The 23,717-nt window shown below is 52.7% G+C and overlaps 2 protein-coding genes across 8 annotated transcripts in view; both read left to right on the top strand.

The window, feature by feature from the left end:
* The first annotated feature begins 1,293 nt into the window (after window positions 1-1,293).
* SRSF6 (serine and arginine rich splicing factor 6) lies at window positions 1,294-6,004 on the top strand. Its single transcript, XM_036418507.2, has 6 exons — window positions 1,294-1,556; window positions 1,754-1,902; window positions 3,193-3,317; window positions 3,460-3,668; window positions 3,895-3,978; window positions 4,072-6,004. The coding sequence occupies exons 1-6, from the start codon at window positions 1,450-1,452 to the stop codon at window positions 4,430-4,432; spliced, it is 1,035 nt and encodes a 344-aa protein (XP_036274400.1). The 5' UTR covers window positions 1,294-1,449; the 3' UTR covers window positions 4,433-6,004.
* Window positions 6,005-13,874: 7,870 nt separating this feature from the next.
* The window catches only part of L3MBTL1 (L3MBTL histone methyl-lysine binding protein 1), a 28,794-nt gene continuing 18,951 nt past the window's right edge, over window positions 13,875-23,717 (top strand). For 4 of the 7 annotated variants that reach the window (XM_045574227.1, XM_045574231.1, XM_045574225.1 and 1 more), the window contains exons 1-7: window positions 13,875-14,142; window positions 20,958-21,103; window positions 21,262-21,482; window positions 22,055-22,196; window positions 22,365-22,521; window positions 22,649-22,778; window positions 23,397-23,481. In XM_045574227.1, coding sequence (XP_045430183.1) covers window positions 14,006-14,142; window positions 20,958-21,103; window positions 21,262-21,482; window positions 22,055-22,196; window positions 22,365-22,521; window positions 22,649-22,778; window positions 23,397-23,481 — 1,018 coding nt within the window. In that variant the 5' untranslated portion in view covers window positions 13,875-14,005. The remainder of the gene's footprint in view (window positions 14,143-20,957; window positions 21,104-21,261; window positions 21,483-22,054; window positions 22,197-22,364; window positions 22,522-22,648; window positions 22,779-23,396; window positions 23,482-23,717) is intronic. The other 3 variants (XR_006740241.1, XM_045574229.1, XM_045574228.1) reach the window with 2 other exon arrangements.

Here is a 23,717-nt window from a genome sequence, read left to right as displayed (position 1 = left end):
TTTTCAGGAGACAAATCTGCATTCCCACTGCTGAAGAATGAGCCACACCAAAATCCTCTTAATTTTAGACGGGGACAGTGGATAGTCTCCACCACTGGGTGTCAGTGTCAACACCTGCCGGAGCTCAGTGGTGACAACCACAAGCCTCCAGACTTCGTGAAACGTCCCGGGGAGGAGAGGCAGGGGAATCCCCGTCCAGCCAGAAGCTGAAGAACATCCAGGCCGCAGTGCTCTGGAAGAGCTGGAACTTACGGAAATTCCTAACAACAGCCAGCACTGCCTCAGCGGTCTCCTAACTGTGACACCATGCGCTCAGGGCCCCCACCCCATCCCTCTAGGTCCTGCACGTAGATCTCAGAGTTCTCAGGGTCTCGCCTCTCCACTTACACCCACTCCGCTGGGGTCTTCACCTACTAATCCAGCTTCACCTACTAATCCACTGGCACCGCTAGTGGGCGAGGCGCCTTCCACACGAATGGGGGGAAGCCTGGCTCTGGGGGAACGGACCCCCCTATGGGGCGGGGGGGATGCGCGCCTCTGCGGGAGGGCTGCCAGGTCTGGCTCAAGTTTCCTGGGCCCAAGGCCTTGACCGCGTTCCCTCTGTGAACGCCTACGGCCAGCGCTGGACTGCCACGTCCATCGCAATGGACAGGTGCCTCCAGCTGCCAGTGCAAAAAAAAAACACAAAAACACCCAAAAAAGGAACGGAGGAACGTGCAGGGAGGGCGTGAAGACTGGCGATGGCAGCGAACGAAACTGGGCGAAACGCACGACCGGAGCGACGACTGCTCGGATCGCGGCCCCGGCCGACTCCCAACCTGGGATTCTGTTAGATAAGCTCGTTGCCCCGCCCCCTCTCACCTCTCCCCGCCCCCCACATGAGCGGGAACCAATCCCCGGCTCCAACACGCAGCCTCCTTTTAAAGAGCCAATCCCGAGGCCAGACACCTATGATGACAACGACGGGAACCAATGAGAAGCGGGGATCCTCCAGCCTGCCTCCCAAGCGCCAGGCCCGAAAAAGCCACTCGGAGGACGGTATTGGGGAGGTACAAAGCGGGAGGGAAGCCCTCGTCCGGACGACGGGGCGCTGCGTTTACAGAGCCGGGAGGAGGGGACCCTGGGAGCGCGTGAGAGAGCACGTCCCCGCAACCCGCCGACGGCGGGCCGACCCGGTCGTCCCCCTCGAGCCTGGGGCCCCGGCGGGGAAAGGGGCGGGCGGGGACGTGCTGCGCGCTGACGTCACACGCCGGGCCCCGCCCCGCCCGCCCGCCCTTATAGCGTCACCCTGGCGCGCGCGCGCACCATTGTGTGGCTGGACTTGGCCACCGCTGCCGTGAGAGGCGCGCGTCGGGGTTTTCGCCGTCCCCGCAGCCGTACCGCGGCTCCTGCCTTGCGGTTCGCCGTCCGACCGCCTGCCCGCCTTCGGGCCCGTCGCCCGCCACGGACATGCCGCGCGTCTACATAGGGCGCCTCAGCTACCACGTCCGGGAGAAGGACATCCAGCGCTTTTTCAGCGGCTACGGCCGCCTCCTCGAGATAGACCTCAAAAATGGGTGAGTGTGGCCCCGGGCGCCTGCGTCATCCCGCCGCGCTTCGCGGCCCGCGGCGGCGGCGGAGCAGCCCCCCGAAACGAAAAAAGGCGGCCCAGGCCGCGGCGCACGGCCTCCAAGATGGCGGCGGCGCGGCGCGGCGGGGGCGGGGCGGCGTGCGCGTGCGCGGCCGCCCGCCCTGACGCCGCCCGCGCCCCCAGGTACGGCTTCGTGGAGTTCGAGGACTCCCGCGACGCCGACGACGCCGTTTACGAGCTGAACGGCAAGGACCTGTGCGGCGAGCGCGTGATCGTGGAGCACGCCCGCGGCCCGCGCCGCGACCGCGACGGCTACAGCTACGGAAGCCGCAGTGAGTCCCGCCCCCGCGCGCTCCGCGCCCTGGGGGACCGGGGGGCGGGCGCAGGCCTGGGGGGGGCGGGGGGGCCTCCCGAGCCCCGGGCGGGCGCGGCGGGCGGGGTCGCTTGACTCGGGTGGCCCGGGGGCCCGCCGCCGGCCCGCCGGCCCGGTGCCCGGGACGCCGGGGCGCGGAGGCTGGGTGGTGTGGGGCTGGCCTTGGGCAGAGGGTGGGTGCTTGGGGTGTCTTGGCTAAGGGGGGGCGTGGGTGGCTTGCTCTGGGCCCCCGCCAGCACTGTCGTGGGCCCTGCCCGCCGAGGGGGCGAGGGGCGGCTGTATCTGTGGTGCCCCCCTCGCTTACCTGTCAGTGCGTTAGCTAGGAATGTGGGGATGTGTTAGCTTGGAGGGGCGGGGGCGGGGAAGGGATGGGGAAGGGGGAGGGGGGAGGGGCTTTAAGTTTAGGTTTGATAGTCACTAAAATTGGCGGGGGCCAAAGAAAAGACTGTTATCGAGCCAATGTGGTGTATATGCCACCAGTAGCGCTAAATAAGCTTTGTGGCAGTGCTGCATTTGAACTAATGGGGGCATGTTATTGGGTGGAGGTGGGGGGTGGTGATGTTAAATGTTTGATGTTGAAATTGTTGCATGTTGAATTCAAACTTTTTAACAAGTCCTTGATGTTTCAATTTAAAAGTGACCAATGGGGCTGAGGCTGTGTCCACTGAGGCTAAGATGACTGCCTTTCCTGATTGGCCTTGGCTTTTCCATACATTGTGTGACCCTTGCCCTATGACCCTTTGGCTGACCTTACCGGAAGCCATGACGACAGCAGCCTTTTGCCATTAGACGCAGGGTGATGGTGAGGATTCCAAGGGTTAGACAAAACTGGTTAATCTGAACTAGGTGACTGTTACCTTGCGTGTTTTGTGGCCAAACCACCACCAAAAACCTCACACTGTGATGTAAGTACTTAGTGTAACTAGTAAACATTTTTGTAAAATGTAGAAATGCATGTAATCAGTTAAGTTTTATATTTTACAATGTTCTGTAAAATAAAACTTAGCGAGGTAAATTGAATAAAGGAGCAGTCACTCTCTAACAGATTGTAGGAGAAGTTTAGTTGGATTTAGTCTATTTGGCTTGCCCTTAATTTAATTTGTGGCAAATCACAACTGTATCAAAGGATTAGCAGTATAATAGCAAAGTCCTACTCCAGTAAATAAAAGTTGATATGTTTGTACTAACTTTCAGAAACTTGCGTCCCTATCATTACGAACCATCTAATCGTTTTCTTCGTGTGATAAAGGTGGTGGAGGTGGATACAGCAGTCGGAGAACTTCTGGCAGAGACAAATATGGACCACCTGTTCGTACAGAATTCAGGCTTATTGTAGAAAATCTTTCTAGTCGCTGCAGTTGGCAAGATTTAAAGGTATGTGCTATAATTAGAAATAAAAGTGATAGGGGTGCTTAAAGGATAGGTAGGCTCTTGTTTAACTTTATTCCTGAAAGTCAGATATAGTATGTAGGTCTTTAGATTTCTGGGTCTGACCTATCTTGTTGCTTTTTTATAGGATTTCATGAGACAAGCAGGTGAAGTAACCTATGCGGATGCTCACAAAGAACGCACAAATGAAGGAGTTATTGAGTTTCGCTCCTACTCTGACATGAAACGGGCATTGGATAAACTAGATGGTACAGAAATAAATGGCAGAAATATTAGGCTCATTGAAGATAAAGCACGATCGAGCCATAGGCGGTCTTACTCTGGAAGCAGATCAAGGTAACTTGAAGAATAATGGAGAGGGGAGGATATAATATTTCCTAAGAACAAAGAAAAATTCAAATGAGAGTATCTTAATTGATTCTTAATTGAAATTAGGTCGGTTTTTGGCTACTTGATTGGGTTCTTTTCCAGATGTCTTGGCAGTGGCTTTGAATGTTGTTGGTCTTTCTGTTGTTCTTTTAAGAGATGTGCTGAGATTAAGTTTTTGTCACGGCTCTTACAGGTCACGTTCTAGGAGGAGATCACGAAGTAGGAGTCGCAGGAGCAGCCGCAGTAGATCTCGAAGTGTCTCAAAAAGCCGCTCCCGGTAAATGATAATCTGGATGACACTGTATTTGTTTGTGGAGTATTTGTGTGTTCTGGCGAGGTACTAAAAGAAAATCTGGCTTTTCTTGTTCAGATCCAGGTCTCGGAGCAAAGGTCGATCGCGTTCTCGGTCCAAAGGCAGGAAATCTAGATCAAAGAGCAAATCAAAGCCCAAGTCTGATCGAGGCTCCCGTTCACGCTCTCGGAGCAGGTCTAAGGAATACGAGAAATCTCGAAGCAGGTCTCGTTCTCGATCTCGTTCCCCCAAAGAAAATGGAAAAGGTGATATAAAGTCAAAGTCTAGATCGAGGAGCCAGTCTCGTTCCAAATCTCCCCCACCTGCTCCTCCCTCAAAGGCTCATTCTGTGTCCCCTCCACCAAAAAGAGCTTCAAGATCTCGTTCTAGATCTCACTCAAAGTCAAGGTCACGGTCCAGATCAAGTTCCAGAGATTAACCCAGAACTCTATGTTCTTTGCACACTATTATGGAACACTTTCCTACTTGCTTAGGCAGTTACTCTTCCATGTTTGTACTTGGCCTCTTTTGTAAGAGGAATCTCCTGAAAACAAGGGCACACAGAAATTTGATTTGTGGCCAAATTTGATGAGAAAGATGGGGTTCTAAAATGGTGGCATGAAGACCTCCTCCCTTCTTTGTAGAATTAAGATAACTTTGATTTTATAGCTTTTGAGCTAAAATAACTTTTGTAAAGATTAAGCTCATTTAGATTTTTTTTTTTATTATTTTTTTTTTAGTATTTCAGCAGGATCTGCTGCAGGAGTTTTGTTTTGTTTGCAGACTTTTAAATTTAAACAGTTTCAAGCTTTGGATACTTAAGGCTTTAGAGGGAGAACCCATTTTTCAATTATGTTGGCTTTTTATAAAGCCTGAGTTATGTAAGATTTCAATAAAAGTTTGCTACCAAGATGATTGCCTTATTGAATAGGTTGCTATTAATTCCTTTTAATATTGATAATCTGTTTGTGGAAACAATGTAAATTCTACTCAAATGTAAAACAAGGCAAGCCTCAGACCAGCAATAAATTATTCAATTTCGATAAAGAAAATTTTTGTTCTGTTAAATCAAATTTGCCAAAGGTATTGCATCTGCCCATTTAACAAGTTAGGTTAAAAATAAAATATTTTATAGTCAACCTGTTATGCAATTTTGCCTAAATTAATGAGTCTTAAATAATGAAACCTTACTTTCTTTGGTACTTTTTAATTTAGGTTTTTATAAGGAATGGTTGGGTTGTTTGTTTTTTCAATATATACTGCAGAATTTCAGAGAAGAAACTGGTGCCTGTAATCATAGTTCATTATTTTGCCTATTTGGAAGAACAAAAGTTACTGATTTATTAAGAGGCAAGCCTCCACTGCTTTTCAGAATTCGGTGTGTAAAAGACAAGTTCAAGACTTGTCTTTGACCAAAGTTCTCTTGTTTTTAGAGAAAGAACAAATACTTTCAGAAGGAGAGGGAGGGGGGTGCTATATGGTGAAATTTGACTCTTAAGAGTATGCAACATCCTCATGTTAATATTACATCACATGGTATAATAGGCAGCTTTGTCCACATTGTTAGCTGGCCCACAGTGGATATAGGTAAATTCCTGCACTCGTAAGTTTTTATAGTAATGGCAAAGACCAGCTTATTAAAAATCTAGTCTTATTCCATACCTTATGGACCTCCCATCATTAGATAGCTGCGCCACTATAGCATTGGTCCACTTGAGGACAGAGTTGACTGATAAGATGATTAGTTTCTTGCCAGCTTGTAAGTTGAGTCCAACAGTCTACATCATGCCATATAGTGATCTGTGGCTATTAAGCTGTTAGCAAAAGAGAAGTGGGCAACATCTTGATTCCCCTTTATTTTACCAGACTGTTTATTGACACACCATAGTGCCTTTATGGCCAGTTTGAGTCTTACCTGCTCCTGTGTTACCATCTTTCATCTTTGGTATCTTCCACTTTTGTTAACCTATTTTATGCTTAATCTCCTCAATAAAATGCTTACCGAGGGAAAGGTTTGTTTTGGCTTTCTTGTGTATTCCCACTTAGTGCCAAATTCGCCCCTAGAATTAGAGTTGCTATTTCTGACTTGACCATGATAGAAAGGATCTGGTTTTCAGTTCCCCAAAAATGATTTGGGATCAGCTGAGTCATTGGCCTATTTTGTGCTTAAGTGTCATCCTTGAAGTGGTAAGGATAAACATTTGCTAGCTATTGGGAGGGATTAAAATTACTAAATTTTTGTATTAGTCCTGTCTTATTTTTACAGTTTTACCCATTTTTATATTGTAGCAGTTAGAACATTTCCCATGACCGTTCAGATATATAAAAGCCTAAGCCACCAACAGGTAGCTATGACACAAGCTGTCATAGCTCATGACACACAACTACCAAGGGACAGGCGCTGTGGTTCAGAACCAGAGAGGAAGGAGCCCAGTTCTGGCGTGTCACCTGAGAACTGCCCTTGCAATACGGGATCCCTTGGGGGATGTCACAGTCTGATGCTGATACCTGTACGTGACCTGCACAGTCATACCTGTATCTCAGGTTACAGAGGCGAGAATGCGCGAGTATGAATGTTTACAGCTGTTACCATCTCGAGTTGTGTGTGAATATATTTTTTTGCTTTTGTTGCTTATTTTCATTTTTTTACTGAACATTTCACTTGCTTTTTAGTTAAATTTTCATTTATACTTGGTATCCTTTTTGTTGTAGTGTGTTTCTTTACAGATTAAACAATACATCAGATCTGTACTGTATATAAGGGAGGTTAAACAGCAGAGGTGTGACGGGGATGTCGCCTTCCCCTGATCCCTGCATCGCCTCCCACCCCTGAGGGTGATGTCCCTAGCACAGGGCCAAGAAGGGAGCTGGAAGCAGCTTTACTTAGATGTGAGGGATATGCAATAGAAAGGAAGCCGTGTCCTCAATCTGTAAAACAGTACCTTCTAATGTTGTGGAGTGAGTTCTATTATCAAAGGGCTTGGCACAGCCGCTAGTTAATTAGTAGCTGCCTTTATTAAAATACAGATGGAACAGTCAAATGCTTTGGCCCATTGAGAAAAAGGCGAAGAGGTAGAGTATGGTGCCCAGGTCTTAGTATCCACTGCTACAGTGGAAACTCACTTCACCAACTTAATTCATTCCGGAAGGCTTTTTGAAAACCATTAGAAATAATGTAAATTGAATTAACCCATTGTAGACCCCTAAATTATGCACCTTTTTTTTTTTTTTTTTTTTTTTTTTTTTTTTTTTTTACATTTTATTGAATTTTTACAGAGAGGAAGGGAGAGGGATACAGAGCTAGAAACATCGATGAGAGAAACATCGACCAGCTGCCTCTTGCACACACACACACACACACACCCCCCACTGGAGATGTGCCCGCAACCAAGGTACATGCTCTTGACCAGGATCGAACCTGGGACCTTTCAGTCCCCAGACCTATGCTCTATCCACTGAGCAAAACCGGTTTCAGCATGATGCCCTTTTTTAACCTTCCTTAATACAGTACATATCAGGTGTATTGTTTAATCTGTAAAACACACTACAACAAGAAGGATATTAAGTATAAATGAAAATTTTAAAAGCAAGTGAAATGTTCAGTAAAAAATGAAAATTTAATAACAAGAGCAAAAAAAAATATTCACACACAATAACTTGAGATGGTAACAGCTGTAAACGCTAATACTCGCCCATTCTCGCCTTCGTAGCCTGAGATACACGTGACTGACCATACAGGTATCAGCATGAAAGATTTGTCCAGTTAGAAAGTGAATTGTTTTGAGATGGGAGATGTTTGGGAAATGAGGTTTGACTGTACTGTAGTCATTCATAAATAGCCTTGAGTGTAATGTTTAATACATTATTGTTACTACTAACAACAAATTTAAAACACCAGCTAGAGAATAGTACAAACTTGCCCTGTACTCATGTAGCTTTAACTATCTACGTTCCTGCCCACTTCGCCAGAAAACTGGGAAAGAAATCCTAGACGTTACAGCTGAAGATAGTTCATTAGTTAACTATAAAAGACATCTTAAACCTCCTTAATTTATAGGGTTTCTATTTAGGGGTCTGGTTTTGTCATAGTGGCAGCCATTGATCTTTGTCTACATCCACTGAGCTGTTCAGCCAAAATCTTTCAATCCATTGCAGTTCTTACTGATCGGATCTTTTGGATCTTTGGTCAGTGGGTTGCCTCCTGAGTTCTGAAACAGCCCTAATAATCTTTGCAGCTTTCTTGACTCCTTCTATGGTAAGATTTCCAGGTTCATCATTTTATTGTGTTTTTGTTGTTGTTGTTTGTTATTTAGAGTTTAAAGTGAGTTTATTAATGCAGTCCAGGCTCATCTTTTTAGTCCCATACCTGGAATTTCCATTTCTCTAAGGAGCCCTGCTGACTTTCATTTGGAAATGACATTTAGCAACCACAATCTGGGCCCTGGAGGTGTTCATTGCTACTAGTTTGGTCATAGGCCTTTTCAGTGGACAGAGCCAGGGAAACCATTGCCTGAATCTTCGGACGGTAGAGATCATGTAACTTCCTGCTCTTGTGAAGGTCCTCTTCAGGCTAACGGTCCTTTGACCCTGTCTCAGTGCAGCAGTTTTCAGTCAGTTGTCCTGTACTCTGATTTGTGAGTATCCCCCTTACCGAGTGTGGCCCACTAGTCGACACAGCGCACTCCCAGTTTGCCTAACCAGCTCAGAGCAGAGTGGTTGTATATGGCCTCCCTGCCCTAATGTTTCCTCATTTGAATTCTGGGCCAGTTCTGGCAAAAGGGTGAGGAAACTATTTTTTAAAAAATATTCCTGCAGAATCTCTTATGTACCTACAGAACGTTTAAAGCAGATAGTGTGCCGTCTTGCTCTGGATAATAGGAGTAGAGAAGAAAGGAAATTCAGAGCCTAAATTTAAATGTGACAACAGCATTATAATTGGAATAAGCAAATAACATCTTAAATTATAGCTTTCATCCACCTTTGCTAAGATGACTTTGCCCATGCAGACCTAGCAGGAATTGAAGCCCAGATAGCTGTGATGGTAATAAGATGATCGATGCTCATAGGTCTGTTCAGGAAGCCCTCAAAGAGTGTATCACCTTGAATCACCAGGATCCAAAGTCCCATTCCGTAAACACTTATTGAAGGCCTTACTGAGTGTATGATAGATTGCTGAAAAAGTTCATTTTATATATATATATATATATATATACATATACATTTTATATATATATATATATATATATATATATATATATATATATACACTTTTAATATTTTTTCTACATATCCCCATTTTTCTTCCATAAGCAGAGTATTTCCCATGCCTTGATTCCATGTCATTTTAGTAGGCATGACAAATTTGGTAGATGAAATATCTAACCCCTGAAACCTGGGAATGGTAAAAGGGACATTGCAGGTGATTAAAGTCTGGGAGTGAGATTATTCTGGTGGGCGCAGTGTAATCACAAGGGTCCTTATAAATTGAGATGCTGGGAGGTCGAAAGTCAGGAAAAGTGTGAATTCAGAAACAGAAATTGGAAGATGGCTTTGAAGGTTGGAAATTGGAAAGGGCCACAAGGCAGAAAACAATTCTGTCTTGGAGCCTCCGGAGCGAGCACGGCTCTGTCTACACCTTGGTCTTGTCCCAGTGAAACCCATTTTGGATTCTGATCTCCAGAAATATCTTAAGCCTCCAAATTTGCAGTAATTTGTTACTACAGCTAGCTGTAGGAAACACGACATGACTAAAGGCTTAACGGTGCACAATTGGGTTCAGTCTTTTCATCTCCACCAACTCTTTATAAGAGGATCAGTTACTTGAGCCATTTTACTATTTTTGTGGCAGGCAGAATGATGGTCCCCAAAGATGTCCATATCATAATTACCGGAACCTGTAAATATGTTATATGGCTAGGGGGATTAAGGTTGCAAATAGAACTACATTTGCTGATTGGCTGACCTTGAAATGGGTTATCCTGGATTATTTGGGTGGGCCGATGCAATCACAAGGGCCCCTAAAAGGTGGGAAAAGAAGGCAAAAGTCAGCCACAGTGATGTGACATGAAAAAGCTGTCACTGTCCATTTCTGGTTTTGATGGCAGAGGAAGGAGCCATCAATCAATGGAGGTAGAAAGCCTATAGAAACTGGAAAAAGACAAGAAAACAAATCCTAGTGCCTCCAGAAAGGAAGGCATTTCTGCTTATACCGTGAGACCTAGTGAGACCCATTTTGGACTTCTGGCCTCCAAACTACGAGATAATAAAGTGATATTGTTTTAAGCCAGCAACCTTGTGGTCAGTGGTCGGCAAACTCATTAGTCCACAGAGCCAAATATCAACAGTACAACGATTGCAATTTCTTTTGAGAGCCACATTTTTTAAACTTCTAATGCCACTTCAAAATAGACTCGCCCAGGCCGTGGTATTTTGTGGAAGAGCCACACTCAAGGGGCCAGAGAGCCCTGTGTGGCTCGCAAGCTACAGTTTGCCGACCACAGCTTGTGGTGATGTGTATTCAGAAGCAATAAAAGTTGATACTTTTTGTTGTTATTGTTAATCCTTACTGGAAGACATTTTTCTATTGATTTTTTTTTTTTAAGAGAGTGGAAGGGAGGAGAGACAGAGAAACATTGATGTGAGAGAGACACATCAATTGGTGGCCTCCTGCACATGCCCCGGTATCAAGCCTGCAACCGAGAGGTATGTGCGCTTGACCAGAATCATATCTCAACCCTTCAGTCTGCGGGCCGACCCTCTATCCATTGTGCCAAACTGGCTAGGCAAAACTAATGCAATTTGATCAATTGATTCTTTTTCATAGGGTGCCTCAGCATCATCGTAAAATATGAATTCTAATATTTAGTTGAGAAAGAGATCCAGCTATTTCCCTTACTGTGGGGGTAAGGGAAACAGCTGGGGCTCTGGCCCTCACTGAGACAAATTTTTCTAGTGGTTACACATATAGGTATCAATTCCCAAAGCCAAACAAATTTTGTCAGCCTTTGATGTGCTGGACCAGGGGTGAGCGGTACCGTAAGCTAGCCACCTTTAATGGAAATGTGGCTCTCCCCTGCCTTCCCCACCCTGGGCTCTCAAGTATATGGTCTGAGGGTGGCGAGAGTCCAGTCTTTATACAGGGGATTCAGTTCCAACTCCCATTGTCACATGCTCCAAGATTCCATCATTGGTCATGTGTGTGATCCAACAGTTCCCTGGCAGCTGGTTCCTGCCTCTATCCAATAGCTACCTCTAGGACAAGGGAGACAGCAGGCTTCCTTGCTCTGTTCGCCCCAGTTTCCGGCTCCTGCTGGTTTTCCCTTCTTACAAGTTCAGCAGTGAATTTACTTTGCTCCTGTATTGGCTTGCTGGCTTGCTTCCTTTCTTGTAATATTTTATCCAGGATTTGGGGGTGTTTGTGTTAGAAAGCTCGCTATTAGCAAAGTCTGCCATGTTGCTGAAACCAGGAGTGTTTTCACACTTACATAGAAGGCACATCCTGATGATTTTCCTAAAACACAAGGATTGCCTCAATGGTGAATTAAAATCTGTAGGAACAGAAAGGTGTTACAAATAAGTTTTCTCGGTGTTTCTAATCATCAATATATATATTTTTCCCATTGATTTTTAGAAAGAGTGGAAAGGGAGGGAGGAGGTGGAGAGAGGAAGAAACATCAATTGGCTGTCTCCTGTTCATGCCCCAACTGGGCTGCAGCTGAGGCATGTGCCCTTGACCAGGAACCAAACCCGTGACCCTTTGGTCCACAGGCTGGTGCTCTAACCACTGGACAAACTGACCAGGGTTCGAATCATCAGTGTTTTAAATGTTGGGGGTCCATTCCTGGTTAGGGGGTTAACTTAGAGAAGACACTGGGGCCAAGGGGTTGGACTCGTTCACTTGCTCCCTGAGGACATTCTGGACCAGCAGAGCAAATTCTGGCTGTAGGAGACAGAACCTTCCCCAAATCCATCAACGTGGGCAGGGCTCTCCCTCCCTGAAGGTGTTCCAGCAAGCAGGCCACCGAAGGTATGAAAACCAACATGAACAGAAAAAGTGTCCCAGCAACTCCAAACCATGTTCATTCCAGGGTCTCCCAGCTCATCCTGGCCTGTCTGAATCATTACCTCACGGACGCATGTTGTTGAGAAGCCATACGTTTGTGTAGCTCCATACCCCCCCCCCTTTTTTTTAAATCTGAAAACCTAAAATAAACCCTTTGGAATCTAGAACAAGCACAGTCTGCATAGAGATGAAAGAAAAATGAGCTGGTGGCTGTGTGTGTATTGATGTGTAAAAAGAAACCTATTGTTATGGCAACCAGCATCCTCAATGGATGCAGCCCTGTTCCCAATAACATATGATTAAACATTGACATTGCAGTGAAGAGGAGCACAGGCAGTGCATTGGCATAGCAACCAGAATAGTTACATGCCGCATACATTAAACCTGATGACCACAACCATTTGGGGGATTTTGCCTACAATCAATAAGGAACAATTTCCTCATCTGAACTTGAAGTCAGGAACCTGTAGGTCCGACCTGTGGCCACCATCTTAATAGATTCGATTAAATCATTGGTGTAGGAGAGGGGGCTGGAACTCCAGAATGTGCATGCAAGTGCTGTGTTTTCACCTGCATGTGCACTGTTTAGTCAACATACTTATTGAGTACCCACTCAGCATCCAGCTCTGTGCTGGGTGCTAGGGGTACAGAAACGGGTGTTTCCTTCCTTTCTTTTTGGAGCCCGCAGTTTCTTTTATATATGTATATATGTATTTTTTAATTGATTATTTTTACAGAGAGGAAGAGAGAGGAATAGAGAGTTAGAAACATCGATGAGAGAGAATCATTGATCAGCTGCCTCTTGCACACCCCCTACTGGGGATGTGCCCGCAACCAAGGTATGTGCCCTTGACAGGAACCTGGGACTTTTCAGGCCAACTCTCTATCCACTGAGCCAAACCAGTTTCGGCAGCTTGCAGTTTCTTAACCTCTTGCATTACACAAATCTATGTATAATAAATGCCACAGGCACCAGTAAAGGGAGCATTGACCAGTTAGATCTGTGGAAGCGGAGAGAGCAGCCAAGGAAATTGAAGCACAGAGTAGGGGTGACTTGCTCGAAGCAGCACGACAGGAATGATGACTGAGGACAACCTTGTGCCAGGAAGTGGGGGACAGTTTTTACCAATGGAGGCCTGGAGGACACAGTGTGGTGCCCCAGGCCACCCTCTCAGCCAAAGGCAGGGGAGTCCTCCAAACGCAGGAGCGGCTCAAGGCCGCCTGTCACCCAGGCAAGGCCGCCTGTCACCCGCTCAGAACCCAGGGTGCGCGGCCTCCTTCCCTTAGATCGCACAGCCCTTCGCCTCTCCGGGGCCTGTCCTCTCCGGGCCTGTCCTCTCCGGGGCCTGTCCTCTCCGGGCCTGTCCTCTCCGGGGCCTGTCCTCTCCGGGCCTGTCCTCTCCGGGCCTGTCCTCTCCGGGGGGGGGGGGGGGGGCCTGTCCTCTCCGGGGCCTGTCCTCTCCGGGGCCTGTCCTCTCCCCGGGGGCCTGTCCTCTCCGGGGCCTGTCCTCTCCGGGCCTGTCCTCTCCCCGGGGGCCTGTCCTCTCCGGGGCCTGTCCTCTCCGGGGCCTGTCCTCTCCCAGGGTCTCCACGGAAGCTCCTGGCTCCCCCTCTGCAGGGGGTGGGGTGGGGGCAGGGGCGGTGGAAAGGCGTTGGACAGCGCAGCGGCCGGGGTGCTCTGGGTGCAGCCTCGGCTTCCTTCACCCCCGCTAGGCCTGGGCTCTCTCCCAGCTCAGGGTGCGTGCACCCTCCACCCCCGCACGCGCGCGCGCGCACACACACGCACACACACACACACACACACACACACACACACGCACACACGCGCACACAGCTCCCGGGCTGCGGGGACGGAGACTCCAGCCGCCTCGCCCACGCAGCCGGCGCCGGGGGAAGGGCGCGGGCCGCGGGGCCTGGGCGCGGAAGGCACGCAGAGGCGGGCGCTGCCCAATGCGGGGCCCCCGCCCCCCAGACCCGCGCCGCGCGGCCCGCACCCCGGCCTGCAGGCGGCGGGCGGCCCGGTGCGCAGGCGCCAGCCGGCGGGGCTCCGGCCGGGGTGCGGCGCGGGGGCGCTGCGGGCCTCGCAGGTAGGAGACCGCGGCCGGGGGCTCGGACCCGGGGCCCGGCCGCCCGCACAACGGCCGCCCGATCTGCGGCCCGGCGGGCGAGGGCGGCCCGGAGGGGCTGCGGGGTGCGGGCGGGCGGCGCGGTGGGCCGGGGCCCCTGCGGGGGTGCGGGGTCCCGGCTGCGGGGTGCGGACGGCGGGCTGCGGGGTGCGGGGTCCCGGCTGCGGGCGGCGGGGTGCGGGGTCCCGGCTGCGGGCTGCGGGGTGGAGCGGGCGGCGGCGCGGCGGCCGGGGCCCCTGCGGGCGGGCTGCGGAGTGGGGCGGGCCGGGGCCCCTGCGGGCGGCGGGGAGCGGGCTCGGCCCCGGCGCGGTGGATGGAGCTCAGTCATGGAGGCGGTGGGGGGGGCGGGGTTTGCTTTTCCGGGAAACGGGCCATCCGGCAAACTTTCCCCTCGGTCTCCACAGCGGAAAACCGGGTGGTGGTGTCCTCTGCAGAGGGAGGGAATAAAGGAACTCCGCCATTGTGGCGTTTTAAACGGGAATCGTCCTGCGGGGCTCCCGGACCGGACCGCCCGGCCGCCGCCGGCTTCGCTGAGCCCGGGGGACGCGGGTGGAAGGCGGCCGGCTCCCCCGGCTCCCCCCGGCTCCATCCGGCTCCCCCCGGCTTCCCCCGGCTCCATCCGGCTCCCCCCGGCTCCCCCGGCTCCCCCCGGCTTCCCCCCGGCTTCCCCCCGGCTTCCCCCCGGCTCCCCCCGGCTCCCCCCGGCTTCCCCCCGGCTCCCCCCGGCCCCCCCCCCGGCTCCCCCGGCTTCCCCCCGGCTCCCCCGGCTCCCCCCGGCTCCCCCCGGCTCCCCCGGCTTTCCCCCGGCTCCATCCGGCTCCCCCCGGCCCCCCCCCCCGGCTCCCCCCGGCTCCATCCGGCTCCATCCGGATCCCCCCGGCTCCATCCGGATCCCCCCCCCCCCCCGGCTCCCCCGGCTCCCCCCCGCCTCCGCTCCCCCCGGCTCCCTGCCCTGGAACCCGCTCCAGCCCCATCCCGTACCCCCCCCAAAACCTTCCCCCTACCCCCAAATCCTCCCCAAACCTCCACCCCCAAATATCCCCTCAAACCTCCCCCCCATCCCGGCGTCCGGCCGTGTGTGAGAGTGTGTGTGTGTGTGTCTGTCTGTCTGAGTGTGTCTGAGTGTGTGTGTGAGTGTTGAGTGTGTGAGTGTGTGTGTATGTGTGTGAGTGTGTGTGTGAGTGTGTGTGGGTGTGGGTGTGTGTGTGTGTGTGTGTGAGTGTGTGTGTGAGTGTGTGTATGGGATGGGGAGGGTATAGGTTCTAGCTCCCAACACCCAGAGCGAGGGCATCTATTGAGCGTCTGAGGCCTTGAAAGGCACGATGTGGGGAACCTTGGCGGCAGAGACCAGAAAAAGCAGACAGCCCATTCTTCAGGAAGTATTTCTGAGCATCTGCTATGTGCCAGACAGCTCTGCGCTGGGGATCCGGGGTTGTTTCAGGTCAGGTTCCCTGGAGACAGACTCTGGGAGGGAGGCCGGATGTAGGTTTGTTGGGGTGCCCTTGGGGGTGTTTGGGCAAAAAGGCTGAACTGCCTGTGTCGTCTCAACAGAGGCCCCAGCCTGTCTGCCCCAAGGGCCGCTCCGGAGCGGAGATGGCCTTGCAAAGGCGCTCCGATGAGGTAGGGGGTCCGGGCCTCTATGACTGATATCAGCTAACTCCTGGAGAGCCGCTTCCAGGACAAGGCCGCGGCCGTAGCTCCCCTGGCGAGGGCAATGCCCAGAGAAGCTGACAGCTGAGGGCAGCTGGGACCGCCCACTGTACCCCTCCTCCCCCAGCCTCTGAGCTGCACAGAAGGAGGAAATGGTATTCTAGTCCCTAAGGTGAGAATGCCTAAGCCATGTATGTATTTCAGGACCATTTGTTTCTTACATTGTTGACCAGCCTGTACTCCCACCTCTGTGACTCAGCCACTCGGTGACTGTGCGGAGTGCCATCTCCGGAGCAAGCTCTCTGCACACCAGGTGCTTTGCTCTGTGTCCGGGGGAGACGGGAACTTAACGCTTAGACTGTGGTGGAGCAGAACACAGGAGAGAGGGGGTGATTAACTTTGTTTTGGGGGTGGATGCTGGGAGGCACTCAAGCTGCATCTTGAAGGATGATTAGGAATTTTCCAGAAAGCTGGGAAAGGTACCGAGCAGAAGGAATCAGAAGTGAGGTTCTGAGCGTGTGACCCAGCTGAAGGGGTAGGCGTGGACGGATTCTCTGCCCCTGGCTCAGGCCCAGGAGCCACACCAGACCGGCTGTGCTGCCTGTGGGTCTGGTGGGGCATTGCCTATGGAAATGTGGTGTAAGCTTCCAATGGAGGGGTGGCAGCGGTAAAGGAGGGGTGAATCCAAGTAACAGAGAAGGCAGATCCAGGCTTCAGGAAAGCCAGCTGCCTAGTTGGGGAGAAAGACTGTAGACGTAGTAGGTGCTCCTAGCCAAGAGCCCACACCCACCTGCAATGGGTCCCAACACACAGGGTGACCCTCTCCCTCCTGCACACGCAAGGGCTTGGCTTCTAGAATTATTCTTTCCCTCCCACACTGTCCATTTCTTCTTCTCTGTAGGTTCATTCTCGTCAGCTACACACATGCTGTAACATTTCCTGTTTTTAAAAGCAAAACCAACAAAACCTCTTCCTTGAGACCACATCACCCTCCAAATGCCATTCCCATGCTCTCCCTCACAGTCCAACCCCTGGAAGAGTTCTTAGACCCATTGTCTCCGTTTCCGTACAGGACCGATCCTTACTGCCAGTTTCCCCGCTAGAACGTAGACTGGAACATAGAACATAGGCTGAGGTGTCTGTTTTGTTCACTGGTGAATCTGCATTGTCTAGAAGAGTGTCTGGCGCATAGTAGGTGGTCAATAAATATTGAACTGATCAATGATTTCTTCTTTTGTCCTGTATTTTTTTTTTTCATTAAAAAAAAATTTTCTCTTTAAAACCCCCTCCGGTCAGGTTTTTGTGTCCACAGCTCTTCTGAAGTGGTTCTCGAGGTGTCTGATGACCCCCTTCCTGCTGACATGGCCAGCTCTTAGCCCGAATCTGACTTGATCTGTCAGTGGCATCCGACACCACTGAGCAGTCGCACCTTCCTGAAAGATTGCCTCACGTGTCCTCCAGAAGCCCAGACTCTTCTGCATCCCTCATCACCACATGGCAGATCCCTCCTAAGTCTCTTCTGCTAGAGCATCCACTTCCCATCCTTTCCATCTTGGCATGCCCCGAGACTCCCACCTTTTCCTGTATTCTCTGTCCTAAGGTTCTCAAGGCCATCTCTCTTCATGATGATTTTCAGATGTTATCCTCAGCCTCACCTCTATCCCTTATTTCTAGAATATAAGCTTCGCGAGAGCAGTTAGTCTTGTGGGAGATTGTGTTCCCAGAGCACAGAATGGGGCTGACACCCAGCTGGCCCTGCAGTGTGCGCTGGGTGAAAAGGCAGCAAGCCTGAATGGAAGGGCGGTCCTCTCAGTCCCGCCCCTGGATAGACCCGAAGCACGTGATAGGCTGGAAACGGAACGGAATTCTTTCAAGAGTAACCACAGTCACTCTGAATGACTGACAATGTTTTGCATAAACAAATTGACTCTGTTGAAAAGAACTTACATGGTACAAATAGCATGTCAGCTGTGCAAAGCAAAATAATTGGAATTCAGGGAATTCTACTTTATGAATATAAACGGGGAATCAGACCTTGGTTTGTTGCCTTACTTAGTCAGGTGACATATCTTGCCTTTGCCTACCTGCGTATACACTTTATAATGTGGAGGATGGACTCTATTTTAGGAAGGAAATACTGGAAAATAAATTCAAAAGAACATCAAGAGGGAGGGGGAAGAGAGACAGCAACCTTTGCAAGCTGATTTTGCATGCAAGCAGCTTCCGTGTTAAGAGCCAGAAGCTACCAAGTTCCCTGGAATTCCTGTTAAAAGGGAGTGGATTGGTATTTGTTGAAGGCCTTCTGCTCTCAAGATTTCACAGATTTTTTTTCCCCATTTAATCTTAATCAAAGCCCTTTAGATACTATTACCAGGTTCGTTTTACACACTAGGCAACTGAGCTTACAGAAGGAAAGCTACTTACTCTTACGTAGTGGAACTGAGATTCAAACTGTCTTAACTCTGTCTTAAGACTAGGCGCAGCCCTCGCCAGTTTGGCTCAGCGGATAAAGCATGGGCCTGTGGACTGATTCCGGTCCTGGGTTCGATTCCAGTCAAGAGCATGTACCTCGGTTGCCAGCTCCTCCCTGGCCCTGGCCCTGGTCAGGACTCATGCAGGAGGCAACCAATTGATGTGTCTCTCTCACATCAATATTTCTCTCTGTCTTTCCCTCTCTTCCACTCTCTCTAAAAATCAATGAAAAAAATATCCTCGGGTGAGAATTAAAAATAAATAAATAAAAGTAAAGTAGCTGTATCATTTTAAAAAAATAAATAAGTGCTACATTATTTAAAAAAGAAAAGAAAAAAGACTAGGCTCACATTCTTTCCTTTAATTTGTATGCCAGAAGCCACTGTCAAGTACTGCTAACACCTTAAAGCAACCAAGTTATCAACACTGTGTTTTTTGTTTTTTTAATCCTCACCCAAGGATATTTTCCCCATTGATTTCTAAAGAGAGTGGAAGGGAGAGATAGAGACAGAGAGACATCAGTGTGAGAGAGAGAGATTGGTTGGTTGCCTCCCTCGCATGCCCCAACCAGGACTGGGGATGGAGCCTGAAACAGGTGTGCTCCCTTGAACAGAATGGAATCTGCTATCCTTCCATCCGAAGGCGGATGCTCTAACCACTGTGTGCTTTTTATTAACAAATTGAAATTATCGGAATCCAGCACACATACTTGTTGAGTACCTGATGTGTGCCAGGAACCATTCCAAGTGCCAGGGAAGCCGAAGTGAACAAGACAGATAACATCTTTGCCCTCATGGAGCTTACACGTAAGTGGGGATGACTGATCGAACATAAAGAAGTAAGTGAAGGTAGATCATTATTGATTCTAATGAAGGAAATAAACACAGTAATGAGATAAGCAGGCAAAAAGGGTGAGGGTGGGCTGCCTCTTTGAGAGGTCAGGAAAGACCCCGGAACTGAGGCCTGGAGGAGGGGAAGAAGGCAGCCGAGCAGACATCTTTGGGAAGAGCATTCCAGGTGGAGGGAACAGCTGAGGCAAAGGCTTGGAAGTGGTATGTCAGGCAATGCAAGGAGCCCAGATCCTGTCTAGGGTGGAGACACGAGGAAGAGGGTGGAGGAGGAAGGTGGAGAGGAAGACGGGTTAGATTCTATAGGGGAAAGCATTTTGGTTTGATTTTAAGGGCAATGAAGAGCCATTGAGGAATTTTGGATAATACATGTGGTCTACGCTTTAATATATATATATATATTATTGATTTTTTACAGAGAGGAAGGGAGAGAGATAGAGAGTTAGAAACATCGATGAGAGAGAAACATCGACCAGCTGCCTCTTGCACACCCCCTACTGGGGATGTGCCCGCAACCAATGTACATGCCCTTGACCGGAATCGAACCTGGGACCTTTCAGTCCACAGACCGATGGTTACGCTTTAAAAGCTCTCACTTCCTGGAGAATAGACTACAGGGGGCAGGAGAGAAAGAACAGGAAATGGGTTAGGAGGCAATTTCTAAAACCAAGGAGAGCTGATGGTGGGTGGGACTCGCATGGTGGTGATGGACATGGAGAAAAGTGATTGGACTGTGAGATGTGGTTTGAGGACAGAACCAACAGTTCTGCTTTTCAATACAATAAATATGGCCACTTATTTAAATTTAAATAAGATTAAAAATTCTATTTCTCAAGTCACACCAGCCACTTTTCAATAGCTCAGTAACCGCATGTAACTAGTGCCTACTATGTTGGCCATTTCCATCATCATCACAGAAAATTCCCTTGGACAGAGTTGGTAAGACATCTAGGACAGTGGCCAACACATTTTAGGAGTTAAGTAATGATTGATATTAAGTATATTTATGTCACTAGGTCTTTTGTTCCCCTATATTTACCTGTTCAACCACCTCTTTATGTTTTTTTTTAAATATCTTTTTATTGATTCCAGAGAGGAAGGGAGAGGGAAAGATGGAAACATCCATGATGAGAGAACATCATCTATTGACTACCTCCTGTGTGCCCCCCACTGGGGATCAAGCCCACAACTGGGGCATGTGCCCTGATGGGAAATCAACAGGCCACCTTTTTGGGTACATGGGACGACCCCCAACCAACTGAGCCTTACTGGCCAGGGCTACGCAACAAATGTTTGAGTGCCCACTGTGCTTGGGGCGGACAGGTGGCATAAAAGAACATGATCAGCAGACCACCTCCTGTACGAATGAGGGAGAACCTGGTCCTTGAGGGCTCCAAGATCCCAGACGGAGAAGGGAGCGATTCTGTTGGGGATGGAGAGAGGTGGGGGTTGAGAAAGATGGAGTGTGGACTTGGCCTGGGCTCTGTCGTGAAGGGTCAGTTCTGTATGTCACCGTTTTCGAAGCACCGTCACACATGCCCGTCTTCCGACATGAGGAGACTTGCAGGGCTGGCCGGAGCCCTCACCCGGGGGACCTGGTTACAGCCAGGTGTCAGACTTGATGTTATATGTTCCTAAAGCACCCTACGCCCCTGGGGGCTCCCCCTTTTCTCTGAGGCCGGGCCTCCTCCTCCAAGAAGCGCTCTCCCTCCCTGACCGCCCCTGGGGCTGTGTTCTGGTTGTAGGCCCGCCAGGATGAAGGGGCCTCCCTCCCTGACCGCCCCTGGGGCTGTGTTCTGGTTGTAGGCCCGCCAGGATGAAGGGGCGTGCTGAAGTGGAGATGCTGAGAACCCTGAAGGGGCCCTCCACAGGGGAGGTCAGCGTGCACCTGGTGCCCAGGGGCAGCCCGGGGCCTGGCCCTCACCTGCCCACCGCCGCCTTCATCATTCCAGGTGGGCCCAGCCAGGGGTTTGGGGAGGAGCGCCCCCATGCCTGCCCAAGCAGGTGTGGGTCCCGGGGAGGAGATGGGTCCTGCCGGCACAGGCACGGCCATCTGGGGGTGGAGCCACAGGCTCGCCTGTGTGGGGTCTGACCGGGTATCTGTCCACAGCCAGCTCTGCCACCCTGGGCCTGCCCAGCGGTCCCCTGGAGGTGTCCTGCTCCCCGCGGGAGCCCATCCACGTGGGCGCCCCGCAGCGAGTTCCCGTCACGGCCACCGTTCGGCCGCAGCGGAGCGCAGGGCCGGCGGCCCGCTCCGGCGCCCGCACCGCGCGGCTTCGGGGCCGGACCGAGGCCGAGGCGCCGGCCCCGCGTCCTGGGGGCCGCCTGCGGGTCAGTGTCTCCGGGGACGGGCGGGGTCCAGCCTCCCCGCGGAGGGGGCTTGCGGGGACCAGAGGTGGGAAGAGGGGGGAGCTGGCAGGGGGTGCAGGGCTCGGTGGGCGGGGCTTTGAGTGAAGGACTGGGGGGTTCTAGAGACGTGATTCGTGGGAGTGGGCTCTGGGGGCGTGGTTTGGTGGGCGGAGCCCGGCGGGATGCCGGGGGCGGGGCTGGGCGGTATGCCGGGGGCGGGGCTGGTGGGATGCCGGGGGCGGGGCTGAGCGGGATGCCGGGGGCGGGGCTGGGCGGGATGCCGGGGGCGGGGCTGGTGGGATGCCGGGGGCGGGGCGGGGTGGGATGCTGGGGGCGGGGCTGGGTGGGGTGCTGGGGGCGGGGCGGGGCGGGGTGGGATGCCGGGGGCGGGGCGGGGTGGGATGCCGGGGGCGGGGCTGGGTGGGATGCCGGGGGCGGGGCCGGGCGGGATGCTGGGGGCGGGGCGGGGTGGGAGAGGGACCGCGAGGCTGGCGGTGGGTCCAGGGCTGGTACCGAACCGCCGGTCGCCGCCCTGAGACCCTCCCGCGCTCCAGAGCCGGCGAAGGGAGCCCGCGCCGCGGACCATGGTGGGAGCCGAGCAGCCCCCGAGCCCCGAGCTGCGCCGGGAAGCCGTGGCCGAGTACGGAGCCGGCCAGGCGCCCGCGGGAGGCGGCGATGCGGGCGCCCAGCAGCGGGGTAGGAGCCCAGGCCGGCGCCCCGGGGCGGGTCGCAGGGGGGAAGGCTGGAGGGGGCGCGGGGCGGTGGCCGGGAGAGGAGCCCGGGGAGGTAGGACCCAGGGCAAGGCCAGGGCCTGGGTGTGGCTGGGAGGGTGGAGGGCCTGAGGCCCCTTTGGCACCCCCGCAGCGGACCTCCCCCAGGACCCTCCCGGAGATGCCCCGCGAGACCGCCCGGAGAGCGGTGCCACCTGCCAGTGCCAGGCGTGCGAGCCCCCGCCGGGCTCCCGTCCGGATGCCGGCGCCTCCAGGGATGGCTGCCCCTGCCCGCCGCGGCTCCCGGAGCGGTAAGGCCGGGCTCACCCTCCAGCGGCTCCGTGGCCCCGGGGCCCGCTGCTGCGTGCGGCCTCGGGGAGGGGCCGGGCGGGCCGGGGCCGGGGCCGCGGTCCCCCCCTCAGGCCGCCCCTCCCGCAGGCCGGCCACGGTGGAGAGCCCATCCGGCCAGAAGCCGCACAGCAGCACCTCGGAGCTGCTCAAGCCCGTGAAGAAGAGGAAGTACCGGGAGTACCACAGCCCCTCCGAGGAGTCCGAGCCAGATGCCCTGGTAGGAGGAGGGCAGGGGCGGGGCGGGAGGCCACAGGCTGTCCCCATCCCACCGTCCTCTCCGTCCTCTGTCCTCTCCGTCAGTCCGGGCCGGGCTGGGCCAGAGAAGACACTTGATCCCTCCCCATCGTGTTTCAGGGGCTCACCCCGAGGCAGGGCCTGTGCCTGGCGGGAGGGGAATGAGGTCGCTCCGCTGCTTGCTGGAGCTCCCACCTCAGTCCAGGGCCAGGGCTCACCCCACTCCACACACCGGCCCCGGGAGAGCGGCGTGGACAGGCTCGGAGCTCCGTCCGGGAGCCCGGCCCCGGGCCAGAGGCCGGGGAGGGAGCACAGAGAAGCTGGGAGAAACGGCATGAGCGGCCGGCGGGCATTTGTGCCCGTTCCCCTCCCCGGGCAGGAGGCGGGTGGGTTATAGGCCCGCTGTGGAGCTGCTGGCGGTGGGGGGGTGTCGGTGGGCTTCTGTGTCCCCGTGGCAGGAGGTTGTCTGCTGGGCCGCCTTCCTCTGGCGGGCTGGGAGCTATTGCCCCAGCACCCTGTGGCCAGAGAGCCAGGCGGGCCGGGAGTAGCTTCTCTCGAGTGCATGAGGACAGGAAGCTGGGGTCCGGCTCGCCTTCCACAGGAGAAGCGAGAAGAAAGGAAGGACCCGGAGGGACAGCCCGCGGCCAGCATTCCGGAAAGTGAGGAGTGGACCGGCGGCCAGCCTGGTACGCGGCCTGTGGACGTAGCTATTCATGTGCAGTGTGGACGCCATTGGGAGGCGGGAGGCCGGGAGTGCAGGCTACGGCTGTGATGGGTGCTGTACGTCTATAGGGAAGCATCAGTATGGGTGAGAGTATGAGAGAGAAAAAAACAATGTTTGTGGTGTGTGAGTCAGAGTATGTGTGTTCTCTGTGTGCTCAGCCTTTCTCCGGTTGTGAGCAGGCCTCCCTGCCAGGCTCCG

This window comes from Pipistrellus kuhlii, unplaced genomic scaffold (genome assembly GCF_014108245.1).
Source record: "Pipistrellus kuhlii isolate mPipKuh1 unplaced genomic scaffold, mPipKuh1.p scaffold_m20_p_6, whole genome shotgun sequence".
In the NCBI taxonomy this organism is placed as follows: Eukaryota; Metazoa; Chordata; class Mammalia; order Chiroptera; family Vespertilionidae; genus Pipistrellus; species Pipistrellus kuhlii.
This window is presented reverse-complemented; position numbering and strand designations above follow the sequence as displayed.

Excerpts from the sequence above, each read along its gene's own strand:
- SRSF6 (XM_036418507.2), top strand. The coding sequence starts at position 1,450 with ATGCCGCGCGTCTACATAGGGCGCCTCAGCTACCACGTCCGGGAGAAG. Across the intron at positions 1,557-1,753 it reads GAGATAGACCTCAAAAATGG|GTACGGCTTCGTGGAGTTCG; the intron begins GTGAGTGTGGCC and ends CCGCGCCCCCAG. Across the intron at positions 3,318-3,459 it reads GCAGTTGGCAAGATTTAAAG|GATTTCATGAGACAAGCAGG; the intron begins GTATGTGCTATA and ends GCTTTTTTATAG.